Below are 15,541 nucleotides of genomic sequence, written 5' to 3' on the forward strand. Positions count from 1 at the left end.
GTCCTCATTAGACATGATATTCTTACAAGAAACTTGGCTCATAACCAAGCCAGTTATGGACGGATTTACTGTTATATTGTCCCTGGGCCAAAAGGGTCCAATGGGAATACCAACTTCGAGTCTCTTGATGGCTGTAGGAAACGGTAGTGGGTTGAACCTCCAAGAATTGCTGGCTCCAAATCTTTTTCTCCAGGTATCAAAACTCATATGGTGTGAGTCTAACATTGAATGTAGGAATTTCAGCCTTGATCAACACATCTTAGAACCCGGCTGCTCTTTCAACAACTTTATAGACTCTGTAGCTGAAGTATTGGATATATGTCTTGAAGACTCGAGGATATCTTCAGTCATCCTGGGGGGTGATTTGAATGATACTTGTTTGCGAACTGGACTCCTATTTACCAGCCCAAAGGGTAGGGAGGGATGCAGCGAGGAAAGGTGGGCAGAAATGATCTTCTCTTATGGAATGTAGGGGTCTACGTATGATTAATGGTGGTGTAGGAGGAGATATTCCAGCCATGGCCACTCGGCCGAGAGTCACACAGTTTGCAATTATCAATTCTTTTTTGTCATTGGGAATATTTTTTCATGTGTCTCGGATATGATGGTTTTGCCATTGTTTTATAGTCATCATGCTATACTTAAAATCAGATGGACTATTCCCCCCATAAGTCGTTCAGAGGAGTTCTACTTTCCTGGTCTTGAGATCAGTACGGGTAGAAATAGGTTGAAATGGGATGCAGTGTCGGTGGATAAATTTAATAAATGCCTGGTAGACACGTATGGTAGAGTGGAAAGTGATGGAAACTGGCCGGCTGGGATGTATACAGGGATATTACACATCTTTGTCATAAGGCAAATACCTTCTGACCAGCTTGAATTCAGACATAAGCACACTTTTGATCCAGAAAAGATCTTTAAGAGCACATATGAGTACCAACTCCGGTCGGGGTGATTATTGTATGTAAATATGTTCTATGTATAGCGCTATAAAAATAACAAATCATTATCATATAAAGAGGCTCCCTTTAGGTGGCGTTGTTAGTCATGCTGGGAAAGTTGGGAAGGTGAGGCTCAAATATAAAAACGGAGAGGTTATAGGGCTGTTATGGCAAAGCGAGATGCAGAAGATATGCTGGCCACTTTAGTTTCTAAAGAATCTGCAGATGTCTGGAGGTTAATTAAGAGGGGTGACACTCTGCAGGTTGCTTTACAAGCTAACGCTATTTCAGAGGACTCTTGGGTTGAATAATTCACTACTTTATTTGAGGATGTGCAATCTAAAATGTATGGCGAAGGGTGCCCTCCAGGGGTTTAGTGGCCTATAGATTTTGATAAAGAAGATGTACCTGAGCAGTTGAGGAAATTCAGAGCGTTGAGAGCCCCGGCACCGGGTGGTCTTTTGAATGCTGTGTTTAAGGCGGATACAGAATTATGGACTGATGTGCTTATGACGATCTTCACTCGGGTGCTCAAGATCAGACAGATACCTTCATCATGGCAAACTGCAATTATTATACCAATCTTCAAAAAGAGGGACATGAGATCCCTGAGTAATTATCGGCTGATTGCCCTCTTTGATCCTCCAGTGAAGATTTTTGCATTGTTAATGCTGTCTAAGTTGATGAAGTGGAAATCTAATAGTTCCACATTTGATATCTATTTGTCTGGATTTGTCAAAGGTATTGGGGCCTCCCAGAATTGATACATTTAGAGTCTGTTAATAAAAAGAGTAGTAACAACGAAGGCACAGTTGTATCTGGCATTTATAGCTTTCCAGCTGGCCTTTGACAGTGTTGACGGACTTCTGTTATGGAAGAAGCTTACAGCCTGGGGCTGTCCGAATGATCTTTTAGGGATTATACATGAACTTTATAGTCAAACTTCACTTGGAGTTTGTTTAAATCATCATGGGAAATTATCCAAACAGATACCTACCTATCGAGGGTTAAAGCAGGGGTGTACTCTTGCCCCTACCTTATTTAACTTGTTGATTTCTGAATTAAATATCTGGATGGAGATTTCCCCCTTCCCCTGTCAGCAAGAGCCCCATTCAATGGCTTTTGCATGCCGACGATCTTGTCCTTTTGGACCAGACGCCTGTAGGGTGGCAGAGGCAATTTGTTGCCCCAAGTCAATATGCCGGTAATAATGGTTGAAGGTACTTATTGCTAAATCTAACATCTTCACAATGGTTTTAGGGAAATGAACAAAAAGGTCCTACATAAATGGTACCTGGATAATATACCAATAATTGTGGTGAACGAGTATCAGTATTTAGAATTCTGCTTGAACAATCAGAGGAGGGATTTACCCAATACATATATGTGAAGACGGAAGGCCGAGGCCTTGGCAGTACAAGGAGTGATACTGCACAGGAGATTTAGACAATATTCTATATGTTCGGTTTTGGTTTTTTATAAACATAAAGTGGTGCCCAAACTGGTGTATGGGGCTGAGATTTTGATTGATCCACCAAATGCCCATTGGCATATTCTAGTGGGTGTATTTTGGAAAAGGGTTCTAGCAGTCCCAAAGAGTACACTGATGCCAGTAATACATTTTGAGTTAGGTCTGCTTTCCCGCTGTGCTATGGTGCACTGGAAAAAAAACTCAACTTATTCAAGAAGTGTCTAATGGCACACTCTAACTCAATGCTTTGCCGGATTAAGAAGACATTGGAATCTAGATCTGATGGTATACTTGCAGGCAAGAAATAATGTTTGGGAATTATGGGGAAAGCTGATATTACGGTGGATCTATTACTAAGTAATCCTTTTAAGGCAAAGGAGAAACTGTGGTATAGCGATTGGTTTTTACACTCTTCTGTAAAAAAAATGTTTGCGAATTTTAATGATGAAGCAAAACCTTTTAATGTCCTCCCAAAATATTTAGGGACATTTCCAAGTGCGACATTTAGAAATCTATTTCTAAGACTATGAAATCAAGTGAAATCTGATAAGAAGGCTCAGGTGTGTAGATTTTTGTAACATTTTAACTGAATCCGAAACCTTAAGAGATTTGCTGCTTGATTGTCTAACCTTAAGAGAGCTTAGAACCATGTATTTTTGTAAACATATTAGTCAATATAGACTTTTATCGCAGGAACGATGGTGGTCTATTTTATTCAGTGAGCGATATGTTACTATAACTATAGCTGAAGTGGTTTGTAAAGCCTTTAATTTTATAAAGGCTATAATGCCCCCTGAATTACTAGATAGGTGAGGGCACATTGATTGCATTGGAAATGTTTTTATGGTGAAAAAGGCTGAAATGTTTGATTTTTATATATAATGTATAATTGTTTGGGCACATTTTCCTAAAAGTTTTTTATGTATTTTTGATGTGATTTTTATGAGTGCCAAAAGGTTTGATTATTCGAACCACAACGCTTAATAAAAAAAAAAAAAGAATGAACAGCACAGAAGTCAATTATGGTCTTCAATCTGAATCGTCTCACAAAACTGATCCATCCCACAGTAAACCTTAGACCTCCTACTATCAATAAACTTACTGGCAGGTCTGTTCGTCATAGACTTTCCATTGATTTGCAAAAATGAACAGTGCAAATGTCAAAGGCTAATATGTGTCCAGCCAAGAGAACTCGCACAATCATAGCCTGTCGGATGTCTGCTAGTTAACATTTGTAATATGTCTACTTTTTTCTCCATGCTGTTGAGTTGACAAAATTGCCGACATTTTCAAATACAAGCTTAACATGTATATGTATAATAGAAAGTACAAATGAGTGTTCAAATATCTGTTGTTCTTTGCTCAAGGACATATAGCCCCAAGAAACACACACTGAATCAATTCTCTGTTTACATTTGCTTTATATAAACTGATTTGCTTTGCTTTGCAAACGCAGCAGTCTGTGTATGGCAAAATAATGAATGCACCATTTATAAAAGTAGATCGCATTTCTAAACAAATACAAGATGTCTAAATAGTATTGTGTTTTGTATGTGAAAACCCTGCACATTTATACAGCTTGATTTCTGATTCTGTGAATACTTAATTTGAAAAATGATCCTGATAAGGAGCCGATGATGTGTACATTCCATTGGCATAGGGTAGCATGCTGCTCGGGTATAGACACTGTAATGGCAAAGCAATATGTAAATGACAACTTTTAATTGGTATATGTGCGTAAAAAGATCTTTTCAGTAGTGAAGTACATCTATGTGTGTTTTTGTTGAGCATGTGAAACTTCATGGTTTTCAATGCACGAGCAAGTAGATTACATAGGTTCAGGCTTAATAGCTTGCCTTGGTCTGCAAGGTATTTAAGCTTGCTTACATAGAATATGTGACCCCACCTCCTGATGTTTAACCACCTTTGCCTTGACTTCGCCTGCTTCCTTAACCACTCCTCATTCTGCCTCCTCCAAACACTGTCTATCCTCCTTCCTCTGATTGTGTCCTCACTTTCTCTTTTGGTGTGAACATATCCTCCAAAAACTTAGACTATAGATACATACCCTTCCTTCTCCATCACACTCTGTTCCTCCAGTCCGCACATTCTTTCTTGCTGCTCACCAGCTCTCCCCAAACACTGTCCTTCTGCTGCTCCTGCGATCCACAAACTGGCTTCATTTGGAGCTGCTTTTGTACTCTCCTGCCCCTTCCTTTGGGCTGGTCCCCGAAGCAATAGTTTTCAGTAGGAGAGGACTCCAGTATTATTGGCTTTGGCCACTTGCAGGATTACTCTGGAAGCCCAGTTCTCCCCAAAAGGAATATTACTGAGTGCATTGTGACTTGTCGTTGCCCCGGTTTTGTTTTCTCATGCTAGTAGTGTGGCCGATAAGCCTCTTTCCGGTAATCCCATCCCAGCCTATGACAGTCTGGGTCAGGCTGGGGTTTAGAGAAGCTCCTTTCTGTGCCTGGGTGCGATATTAAGTAGACCCTCCAGGATTGTGCGGCATGAAATGGCAAATTTTGCGGCATGAAATGGCAAATTTTGAGGCACAAACCTTTATTTATGGCAGCATTTTTGCAGCACAATATTTATTGACTGGAGGGTGCAAGATTGGTAGATTGCAGGAAAGAGGCTGTGTGCAAGGCTACAAGAGAGCCAGGGTGTCAATATATGTATGAAATAGGAAGAGTCCTAGATGTCTCTGGCTTGGCAGAACAATGTTTGTTTTGGCTGCGTTTTTTGGTTTAATGTGCATCCCTATTTAATAGTTATTAATTTATTATCAGTTGTAATGCCAAAAATATTCCCCTTCTATGTTCCCCAACCTCGCAAACACCCACACTCTTCTCTCACCCAACACACCTCACATGTCTGACCAATTCCCCATCACAACTTGTATTTTTGAACCTCATGCGCAGTCATACACATACTCACATGCTCTGTCGCACTGCCAAGTCACAATTTGTGCTCTCTAGTCCCTGCCAAACTCCAAATCATGCTCCCAACTCACACCGTACGCGCCCCAATTCCTCCCGCAGTATACAGTCCTTCATTCTTGCGTGCTACTTCTGCATCTTTCATCATTTCTCCCATTCTATCACACTCTTCCCTCATACTTTCTCCCAATCTGCAGCTTACTGCCCCTTTCCGGCCAACCCCTCTCTGCTTTTGTCCCACTACTACCCCTGAGCCCACGTTCCTTCCACTTTCTGTACCTCCGCTGTCTCTCTGATTTCTGGCCTGCCGCCCCACTCTCTCTGCTCTGCTCTCTTGCCCACTGCATCCCCCTCTGACCTACTGCTCTCCCTCTGCTCTCCCTTTGCTTTCTTGCCTACCACGCCACAGCTTTCTCTCACATATTGTGAACATTTTTCAATTTTCGAAGAAAACTGTAGATTTTGGCCTAAGAAAACGAGGCATCTAAAAATAGAGCAGAGGATGTGCTGTTTTTAGATAACCAATTTTTGGAAATGAGCAACCCACCTTAATCTCAAAGGTGACCTGCGCATTTCCACGGGGCTGAGCTGTAGCGCAAATGATGCGCTGGCCAGCTGCCTTGAATACGTTTGTGTTGGAAGCGCTCTCCAGACAATTGTCTACAGGCACCCCGTGCATTTCACCGTGACTAGCCCTTAAGGGTCCTGCCACTGTAAAAATGCAACCCAAAAAAAACAAATTTCCATCCCATTTTGCAACAGAAATGCAAGTGAGAAAGCAGCTTTTTTTTAAAGTATGTAAGGTCAGTTAAGACCCTGTAAAACAGTGGCACCCCTCATGCACGTATTTAAAGTGGGCGCATAGGGTGGCCTACAATTTAAGCACATTTAAAAGCACATCTTGCTTGTCAATTTGGGATGCGCCTTTAAATGTGCAGAAACGCCCCCTGATTTGAGCAAAGGGGTGAAAAAGGACATCTGAATGGGTGCATATAAGAAGCATCCACTCAGATGTCCTTTCTGGAACTGCCTGCTCTTAAAAAAAGAGTTGAGAAAATGGCCCCTTGAGTATTTTTTTGTTGTTGCAAAAACGCCCATTTTTGTGGGTGTTTTTGCAAAAACTGCTGTTTTTGCGCTTTTTTTGCAAAAACTGGCGTTTTTCGCGGCATTTTGCGCGATTTCAAAATCGATATAAGCTGGAGGGTCTGCACCCAAGGTAGGACATATTCTGGCAACCTCGTTGCTAGACACTCCCTACACTCCCCCTGCCCCACGGCTCCCTGTTAAACTGGAATGGCAAGTTGCTACTCATGTGCGTTTTGTGGAGCTTCACCGAAGTGGCCCCATACCAACACAAGATAGATCTCCGGGGCCCTCTGTGTTAGCATTTGCAATGTTTGCAAGTGTTCCACTGACACCCGCTTCCTGACACCGCTTAAGCTGCTAGGCTCTGTGGCCCAGGAGAATACTGAATAGTTTTTTTAAATGATGGTCGAGCTAATTCTGGACTCGATGTACACAAACTGGTTGGTGAATAAATATAATATTTTCAAATCTTACAGTGAATAATCTGATTTTTACCAGAACTCTTTTATGGGCTCCCTTCTTTTGGAAAGTTAGCTAAATGTACAATTTTTTTGTCTAAAAAGACAGTAAGAAGATTGTAAGTATCACACCTCTTTGGTGTAAACCCTTTTATTATCCCAAAATATTTTTTTTGCCTTTTTGACTGAACAAAATAATGAGACCAATACAATAATTCATTAAAACAGATGCATACCCGTGGAATTGAGATGTCAGCTGACGACCTGACAGATGGGAACAATATTTAATGTACCACCTGAGACTCATTGATCTGCCCCCCACAGTCTTTCCCCCATGCTGCCAATTGCCCACCCTCCACTGATAGCTCCCCGCTCCTTTTTTCTCTGCCTTCCACACTGTGTTCTTCCCCCTATGATTGTAAAGTGCTCCGTTGCTTCCTGAAATTAGGTCTGCGCTCAATAAATACCCCAATAGTAATAATAATGATAATACTGCACCTCTGCATATTTTACTGTGCAGCATATTGTGTACTAACTGAATCTCCTTTGGCCAGGAAACTTCTTTCCAAATAATTCCATGTATATGAGCATTTGTAGTCTTTACTATAAACACTGGAGATCAATTAACCACTAGGATGTCATATTATATTTCAATTAAAACTGGTTGATTGGTACTGGTGATAGCTGTTGGCCGATTTGGTTTTCTGCATTAAGCTTAAAAAGGGGCGCAAGGGAGCCTCAAGACTGTTCAGTGTCACAGTGTGAAATCATATTTGCAGCAAGCACTGTTTTGAAGGATTTCTTGAGAACAAAAGGGCATTCATTTAACCTAATTTATATATCGAGTCTATCAGCTATATTTATGCAAGCAGTCTTTTTTTTTCTTCTTTCCATTAGTTATACCTTCCTTCCCATTTCTCTCTTTGCTTCCTTCCTCTTTTTCACTCTCCTTTCCTTTTCTCTCTCTATACTTTCTTCCCTTTTTCCTTCCTCCCCTTTCCTGCCTCTGTTATCGCTTTCCTTCTTCCTTTTCTCAATATTATTTAATTTGTTGCCCCTTTTTCTTCAATCTTTCTTCACTCTTTTCCTCTCCTTTTCATTCCTCGCTTGCTCCCTTTCTCTCCCTCTTTCCTTCCCCTTTTCTCTTTTCCCTCTTCCCTCCTTTCTTCTTTTTGTATATTTGTGTCCATCCCCACTCTTTCCACAATTTCTTGTATATCCCAAACTGTCTCTCTTTAACTTTCCTCTGCTTTATTCCTCCTCACCATCTCCCCAATCAGACACTTGTCTCATTTTCTTTCACTTTCTGTCCCTCTCTTTTTCTCTTTATCTTTGCTCACTCGCTAGTTGACACTCTGAGCCTGATTCATAGAACGTTTTCCTATGGGACTGCGTCATTATAAAACGCTTCTGTGAATCAGGCCCTCTGTCTCTTATGAGAATTGTTGTGCCAATCACATGAGTTCAGACGTTTGATATTGTTTTAGTATGGTCACTTGAGTCAACTTGCTTTACAGTGAAATATGAACAGATGAACACGTTTAATTTACTTGCATTTTCTTCCTTCCAAGGGGCTACTTTCAAACACGAAGAGCAGGGGTGACCGTTCCTCTACAAAAACAAACTTAGAACGTGGAAAAAGGAACTCAAATTCAATGGCCCTACTTAGCGACGGTGAAGAGACTGCCAGCGAAAACACAGTGACCTCGTACAAAAAACCTCTGTATGGCATTTCACACAAAATAACGGAGAAGAAAACCCCTCTTGTGTCAGAGCAACATGCTCCTTATGCACTTTATGACAAAATCAACCCCTGCGACCCTTCTCCCCTTGGAGTTATCGACGATCAACACAAACCTGAATCGGTCACCAGCACAGTGGCAACGTCTCTTGTAGAAGAGGATTCCAATCTGTACTCTTTAATTCAAAAAATGTTTATCACACTTAACACCTTGAACTCCAACATGTCACAACTGCATAGCAAAGTTGATCTCCTGTCTCTTGAAGTGAACAGAATAAAGAAAATAGTGAACCCTGAAGATACTGTTGCAGAATTCCTGCCACCTCAAGAGTACCAGTTAACAAGCTCCGAGCTGAAACAATTGACTGAGCAGAGTACGTCTGCTGGAGACCTTGCATGCCTTTTACTAGTCCAGCTTTTTCCAGAGCTTTTTGGTGAGGATGAGTTCTCGCGCAACTGCACCGCCTGTGGGTTCCTGAGCAAAAACAAGCTTCAGTCACTTCACCTTCATCTGATCCGAAACTATGTGGAAGTTTGTTATCCATCTGTTCGGAGCTCCACAGTCTGGCAAATGGAATGCTTGCCGCAAGTAAATGATTTCTTCAGTAGGTTTTGGGCCCAGAAAGAGATGGAGAGTAGTCAGCACAACGTACAATCTTCCAACCTTTACGAGTCTGACCAGGTCGATAATTCTCCGAATATGGATGACAAAGAGCAAGATGGTGTGTTGCCTTTAGAAAGATCCAGCAGCATTGACAATGATTTTGCACTGGATGCTCAAGACATTAATGATTTTTTAGATGAAGCATCCTCTCCAGGGGAATTTGCTGTGTTTTTGTTGCATCGTTTATTTGCTGAGATCTTTGAGCAGTCAAAGCCACCTGAAAGATACAGCTGCTATGGTGACTGCGAATCCACTGCAATTGATCCTCATCGCCTTCAAATTATCCGTAAATACACAGAAATCTACTTTCCAGACGTCCAGGAAGAGGATGTCTGGTTGGAGCAGTGTGCTCAAAGGATCAACGATGAGCTGGAAAACATATACTTGGACAATAGCGATTGTGATGAAATCAGGGATGACTGCTATGATTCCTCAAGTTTGCCTGATGATCTTTCAATTGTAAAGTTAGAAGACGGGGTTGATTATGATAGGCCAGGCCGCCGGTCCAAAAAGATTTGGCTTGTGCCAATGGACTTTGAAAGACTTGAAATTCCTGTTCCTGACTTCGAGGTGCCTTATCCAGAATATTTGCTTAGCAAAGAACAAATGAAAAATATATATGAGAGCAGTTTGTCAATAGGGAACTTTGCTTCGCGCATGCTTGTTCATTTCTTTCCTGAACTTTTTACTCCAGAAAACCTGAGGAAGCAGTATAACTGCAGTGGGTCTCTTGGTAAGAAACAACTAGATCCTTTCAGAGTAAGGTTGATTAGACACTATGTGCAAATTCTGTACCCACGAGCCAAAAATGATAGGGTATGGACTTTGGAATTTGTTGGAAAACTGGATGAGCGTTGTCGTCGTAGAGACACTGAGCAGAGGCGTTCGTATCAACAGCAGCGAAAGGTTCATGTTCCCCTGCCCGAGAGGACAGAGTTTGTGGGCTTTGAGTTAAACCCAGAAAGATTCAGAGAACTTTTGGAAGGGCCACCACTGCCACCAGAAAGAAGCAGCAAAGACTTCTGCAAAATACCCCTTGATGAGCTTGTGGTGACTCCTCCAGACTTTCCTGTGCCTTCAAGCTATATGCTGTCTGACAAGGAGGTGAGGGAAATAGTACAGCAGAGCCTCTCTGTGGGAAACTTTGCTGCTCGACTCCTTGTAAGACTTTTCCCTGAACTGTTCACTACGGAGAACCTCAGACTTCAGTACAACCATTCTGGTGCTTGCAACAAGAAACAACTCGATCCCATTAGACTACGAATGATCCGTCATTATGTTGAGACAGTTTATCCTGTGGACAAAATGGATGAAGTGTGGCATTATGAATGTATACCAAGCATTGATGAACGATGCAGGCGTCCAAACAGAAAAAAATGTGATATCCTTAAAAAAGCAAAGAAATCGAAACGCTGACTGACTGTTACATTATACCTGTAAATTATTTCATAGACAGTGTTCCTTTGGTTTTTGTGTAGACTGCTACTTATTAAATTGCCATTTATGTCACCAAAATGCATTAGAAGAATACCGCTGTCAGCACAATGTGAGTGACTTAATCATACATGTGGCACAACGTGCTCACAGAAGAGGATACACATGTTGCAGTAGTGGTGTGGCTGTCCCACAGTTCTCTTTATAGTTGTATCACTTTTATAATGACCTGAGAGAAGTTTTTTTAAAACACTGTGCCCTACTTTCTGGGCAATCTTTCATGGAAACAAAGCTGAAGAAGACATTTTGAATTTCATTTTTAAAAATAACGTTTAAGTGCCATTTTCATGAAGATCTCAAAATCATACCAGTCTTAAAGACAGTTAATGTAGCCATCAATTTGCTATCACTGTTAATTGAACACATGTTCTGATAATCACTTTAATGACAGAGTATGATGGAGTTATTAGGATTCCTTCATGTAACCATTTTCTTGGTTCGACCAACCATCTAACACCGACGACTGTTGGACCTGGGATAAGGATTTAAGAATGTGCTAGCATAATATCCCTGTATTCCTGAAGAGGCAGGAATGTTCACAAACTACTGTTACCTCTGAAGTCCCTTGGGGTGATTTCAGTGGCATATTTTCTGAAACAAGCTTGTAATTTCTTGTTAATAAACCTTTGTAAATCCTCTGTCATTTTTACAATGACAAATCACATAGGTATAGCTGTATTACAAATATTTTTCTTTGTTCCCTTTTTAGTTGATTTTCTCATTGCCAATATATCTTTTTTTTTCATCTGCTTCATCTGAGCAGTACTAGCAAGCAGAAGGTGTAAAAACCTAAAATGAAGGTGGGGACTTGAGATCCTCGCCCGGTCAAGTCGCATCAAATGTTTGCACATGAGTTCTTTCTGCTGTGTGATTGATACACACATTTAAACTACACACTGCTGTCTTCCATACTTTGCAGCTCTCTTGATATTAGTTGCGGCTTGGCCTGCCCTCTGTTTTTGTTTAGTTCTGGGTGTTCTACTCCTGCCCCTAGTTGATTCCCCATCTTGTGGCCTTAGGTAGCAGAAACACGTGGTGCCTATTTTGTTCCAAGAATAGCATAGTTTTTAAGGTTACATTGTTACTGAAACAACAGTACGCTTCCCTGTATGTGCATCACTGGACACTGGGATGTTCCCTACTTACCTTCAACAGTCACTGTGAAGCCAGGGGTATGGGGTGTCCCACATGTTCTTCCAGTTTCGATACTGAAGTTTAGGAGGAAAGGTCTGGACTCTGCACTTTTGCCTAGTAATTGCACTTACTGCTTGGAAGCTCAAGGCAGCAGTCTGTTCCCCTTTTGTTTCAGTGTACAGAAATGGGACAACAGTATTGTGCATGGTGTGACGCAACACCTCAACCTGCCCTTTGTCATTGGGGTGTTTATTGTATAAGGATCCTCTTGGCGTAACATACACAGTGGAGTTCTCTTGTGTTGTATTCATGCAGGAACGCCCTTCCATCTGTCTGAGGTCTATTTCTACTATATTGGGGCATGTTTCATCAGCAACACATGCCTCCCCCAATCGTCTTAATCCCCATGGTGAACGCTAGGCCTATTGCACACTGTCCTACTATGGCTTCTAGTATCCACCTTCCGTATGTGTTACATGGTAGAGGAAGAGGTCTCTTCTGAAGGGAGTTAATTCTTTCCAGTGCATTCACCAAAGGCTTTTGGGCTCATTTCTTTCTGGCTGTCGGTAGAGTATCCATGTTGGGCATTTTTTTGACAGTGTGTTTTTGTCACCTGAAAAATGTAAGTTATATTTGTGGTTCGAGTGCGGGACTACCCATTTCCCATTACAAGCCTTTCTATTACTGGAAGCACAGATGTAACACAGTTGACCTTCCCCCCCACACCCCGAGACAATACTACTATACCTTTACATGTAAGCTAGACATTTTCAATAGGTCCCTATTGGTCTATTACACTCTAAGGGAGCATGCATGCCTAAAATATTTCTTACCTGGAAATGGGCAGGGTAGCAACTTGGTCTGTGAGCATTACTCCAGCACTGGGCAGATAATGATAAAAGGGCAGATGATGGCTTGGGCAGAATAGCCCTCCTCAATGTCTTCGTTTGCGTTGTCGTCCTACTTGGCTCAATCTTTCTCCTTGGCACTACTATTTATATTGAGAACCTAGGTAATGAATGAGACAAGAGTTGTAAAAAAGGTGCTATTCCTCAGCTTTGAGGATTGCATGAGGTGTAATTTTATTGCAATTTCTAACTGGTGAATCCTGTCAAAAGAAAATCACAAGGGAGGTTTACATGGTGTTCCGTCTAACAGTAGATATTCCATTCACAATACCATCATGCCCTTCCACTTGCAAACGTTGTGTTTATCTAGTTGTCATCATGGAAGCTTTTCTCCTTTGAGGGTGGAGCTTGAATAAAATGGTAGTTGGTGACTTGCTGTATCAGAGCAGGTGTATGATGCTGGCACACTCTTCAATTACTATTCGGGCCTCGCCTCATAGTGGGAGAGCTTTTTAAATGCTGACACTTTTAATGAAGAACTGAATTCTCGATCCATTGTTACAAAATATATGTATCTTGCATTGCTGCTATCACTAGGTTCCCATTGCTGTGAAAATGGAGGCCTGTTTTTGAGCGAAAGTACTTCTATGTCTCCCCCTCTGCTGCTCCCCTCTTCTCCTGTTCCACATGCTCATCAGAGCTCCTCTGGTACCCCCGTAGCCCACGTGTATCCTCCTGGGTGTGTCCCCTTTGCACATTGCGCAGTTGCCCACTCGTGTCTGTTTCATGTCTGTCTTTCTCCCCCTTAAAGACAAATGTTAAACGCTACTTTACGATGGACACCATTTTAAAAGGCAAGCAAGCTTTTTCCAGGGACTCCAAATGCCTATGAGATTTGAAGTGAACTCCTGTCCAATGACTTTCTTACTATAACCGGCATCCTGCACGATGGTTTAAATGATCTGTTATGGTCCTATTTGTGTGTCTTTTGGTCAAATTTCCATTGTCCTCTAAACTGATTATGTGTGAAATGCTGGATGTTTTGCGACCACATGTGAAAGACAACCTGTGCATCATGTATGATTTATCATATCTGTAAAATGACAACAATCATGAAAAGAAAAAGTCTTGAAAAAATGATTAGATGTTTTGGTACTTTCCCATATCGCGATCTCCCACAACAAAGACAAATAATGACCTTGTTTTTTGAGTTCCACGATGACTCCTATGCCTTAGGAAATATGTACAATGTATTGGTCTTAAGTGTTCACCTCTGGAAATGTAAGCTTTTATTTGAATGTACAATGTAATGTAACACTTGATCAGCTGAGCAGTATTCGTTTTTTTTATATTAAGTTATTTTGGCGTTCACATTTGTACACCCACTCGTAAAAACTAAAAATGGTGATGTTGAGATGTGATCAGCCCAAGGAACCGAGTAGAACCAAAAACTATTTTGGTTGTATTTTCCCATTTTCTTTCAATTTCAACTTGTTAGTCCAGCTGTGCTCTCATAGGTTTGTGATGGCGTTGGGTTTAGTCATTGTTATTATGAAAGGAAAATTAAATACAGCAATAGTTCAACAGTAACTCAGTGTTAAGTCACAATAGAATGTAGAGTGAGCACACATTTTAACATTTTGCTAGCAATATACCGAAACAATGTATGACTGTAGAAATGAATGTAGCAACATTTGAATGTGTTTGGGGTCACTGCAGTTTTTCTCATCGTAGCAAGAACATAGTGCAGAGGCCATGGACCAGCAGGTATCCAAGTACATTTGGATCAATAAAATGAAAACATTTTACCAAAGATTTTAAATTGACATTACTTGTATGTGTTTTTATTTTTTTTGATAACTGGCTGTGAGAGTGCATGTTCATGGTAAATACAAATATAGCATGCAAAGGTCATTGAATTTTGCAAAATAATATCGACTTGTTTGTGTTGTCGAGGCAAAAAGTAAACATCGGACACAGTTCTCAGTAAACGAGGAAAAAGAAAAGGTATCATTGCATCGGCTGAGAGTGTCTCTGACAATTGCCATGATACAGATGCTTTTTATAACGTGATTGTGTGGTTGTTAAACCAACATTTTTTAATGGAAATGTTCACATACTCAGAGAGCCTAACACCTTTCTCTATTTTGGGATAGTGATAGCTTGCACTGGAACAGTCTATGAACTTCTGAAGGAAAAAAATAGACATTACCGAACCCTTGTCACATGCATATCTCCAAGTGGTCCAACCATGTCCTGTGGTTCCATGGAAATTTCATGTTTTCTGAGAAGTAACGTGTACACTGAGAGATTGTGATCCTTATCTGTAGCCACGAGATTCACGAGAACCAATGTACATGCAGTAACCCACTTAAGAAAGACAATTAAAGCCACAGCATCCAGACGGTCTTTGAAAATCTTGTAGAGGGGAACAACATGGTGCATTACACATTTGTAAAAGCTAACATCACGAAAATATGTATGCTGCATGCATCTCTATACATAAAGGTTACATTTGCTATATGATGATCTCCAATCTGGGGGTGCAAACCATCTCACACAGCATTCAGACCAACACTGGCAACTGTGGGCCATTAGGTCAAGATATGGCCTTCAAAGTCGCATCACTAATAAAAGTGTGGACATTTATGTCCAAAAACATGTGTGCTTCATTAGCGTACGCATTTTCATTTACATTCATGTCTTCATAAACCACATAAAAGCCGGCGATAAAAGCAACAGTGGACATAGCACCTAATATG

The 15,541-nt window shown here is 41.0% G+C and overlaps 1 protein-coding gene across 2 annotated transcripts in view; it reads left to right on the forward strand.

Annotated features, from left to right (window-relative positions):
• BEND3 (BEN domain containing 3) overlaps positions 1-14,605 on the forward strand; it is a 64,826-nt gene extending 50,221 nt beyond the window's left edge. For both annotated transcript variants that reach the window (XM_069606568.1, XM_069606569.1), the window contains exon 4: positions 8,470-14,605. In XM_069606568.1, the coding sequence (XP_069462669.1) occupies positions 8,470-10,719 (2,250 nt within the window). In that variant the 3' untranslated portion in view covers positions 10,720-14,605. The remainder of the gene's footprint in view (positions 1-8,469) is intronic.
• Positions 14,606-15,541: the final 936 nt, after the last annotated feature.

This window comes from Ambystoma mexicanum, chromosome 4p (assembly GCF_040938575.1).
Source record: "Ambystoma mexicanum isolate Mex_15411 chromosome 4p, UKY_AmexF1_1, whole genome shotgun sequence".
Classification (NCBI taxonomy): domain Eukaryota; kingdom Metazoa; phylum Chordata; class Amphibia; order Caudata; family Ambystomatidae; genus Ambystoma; species Ambystoma mexicanum.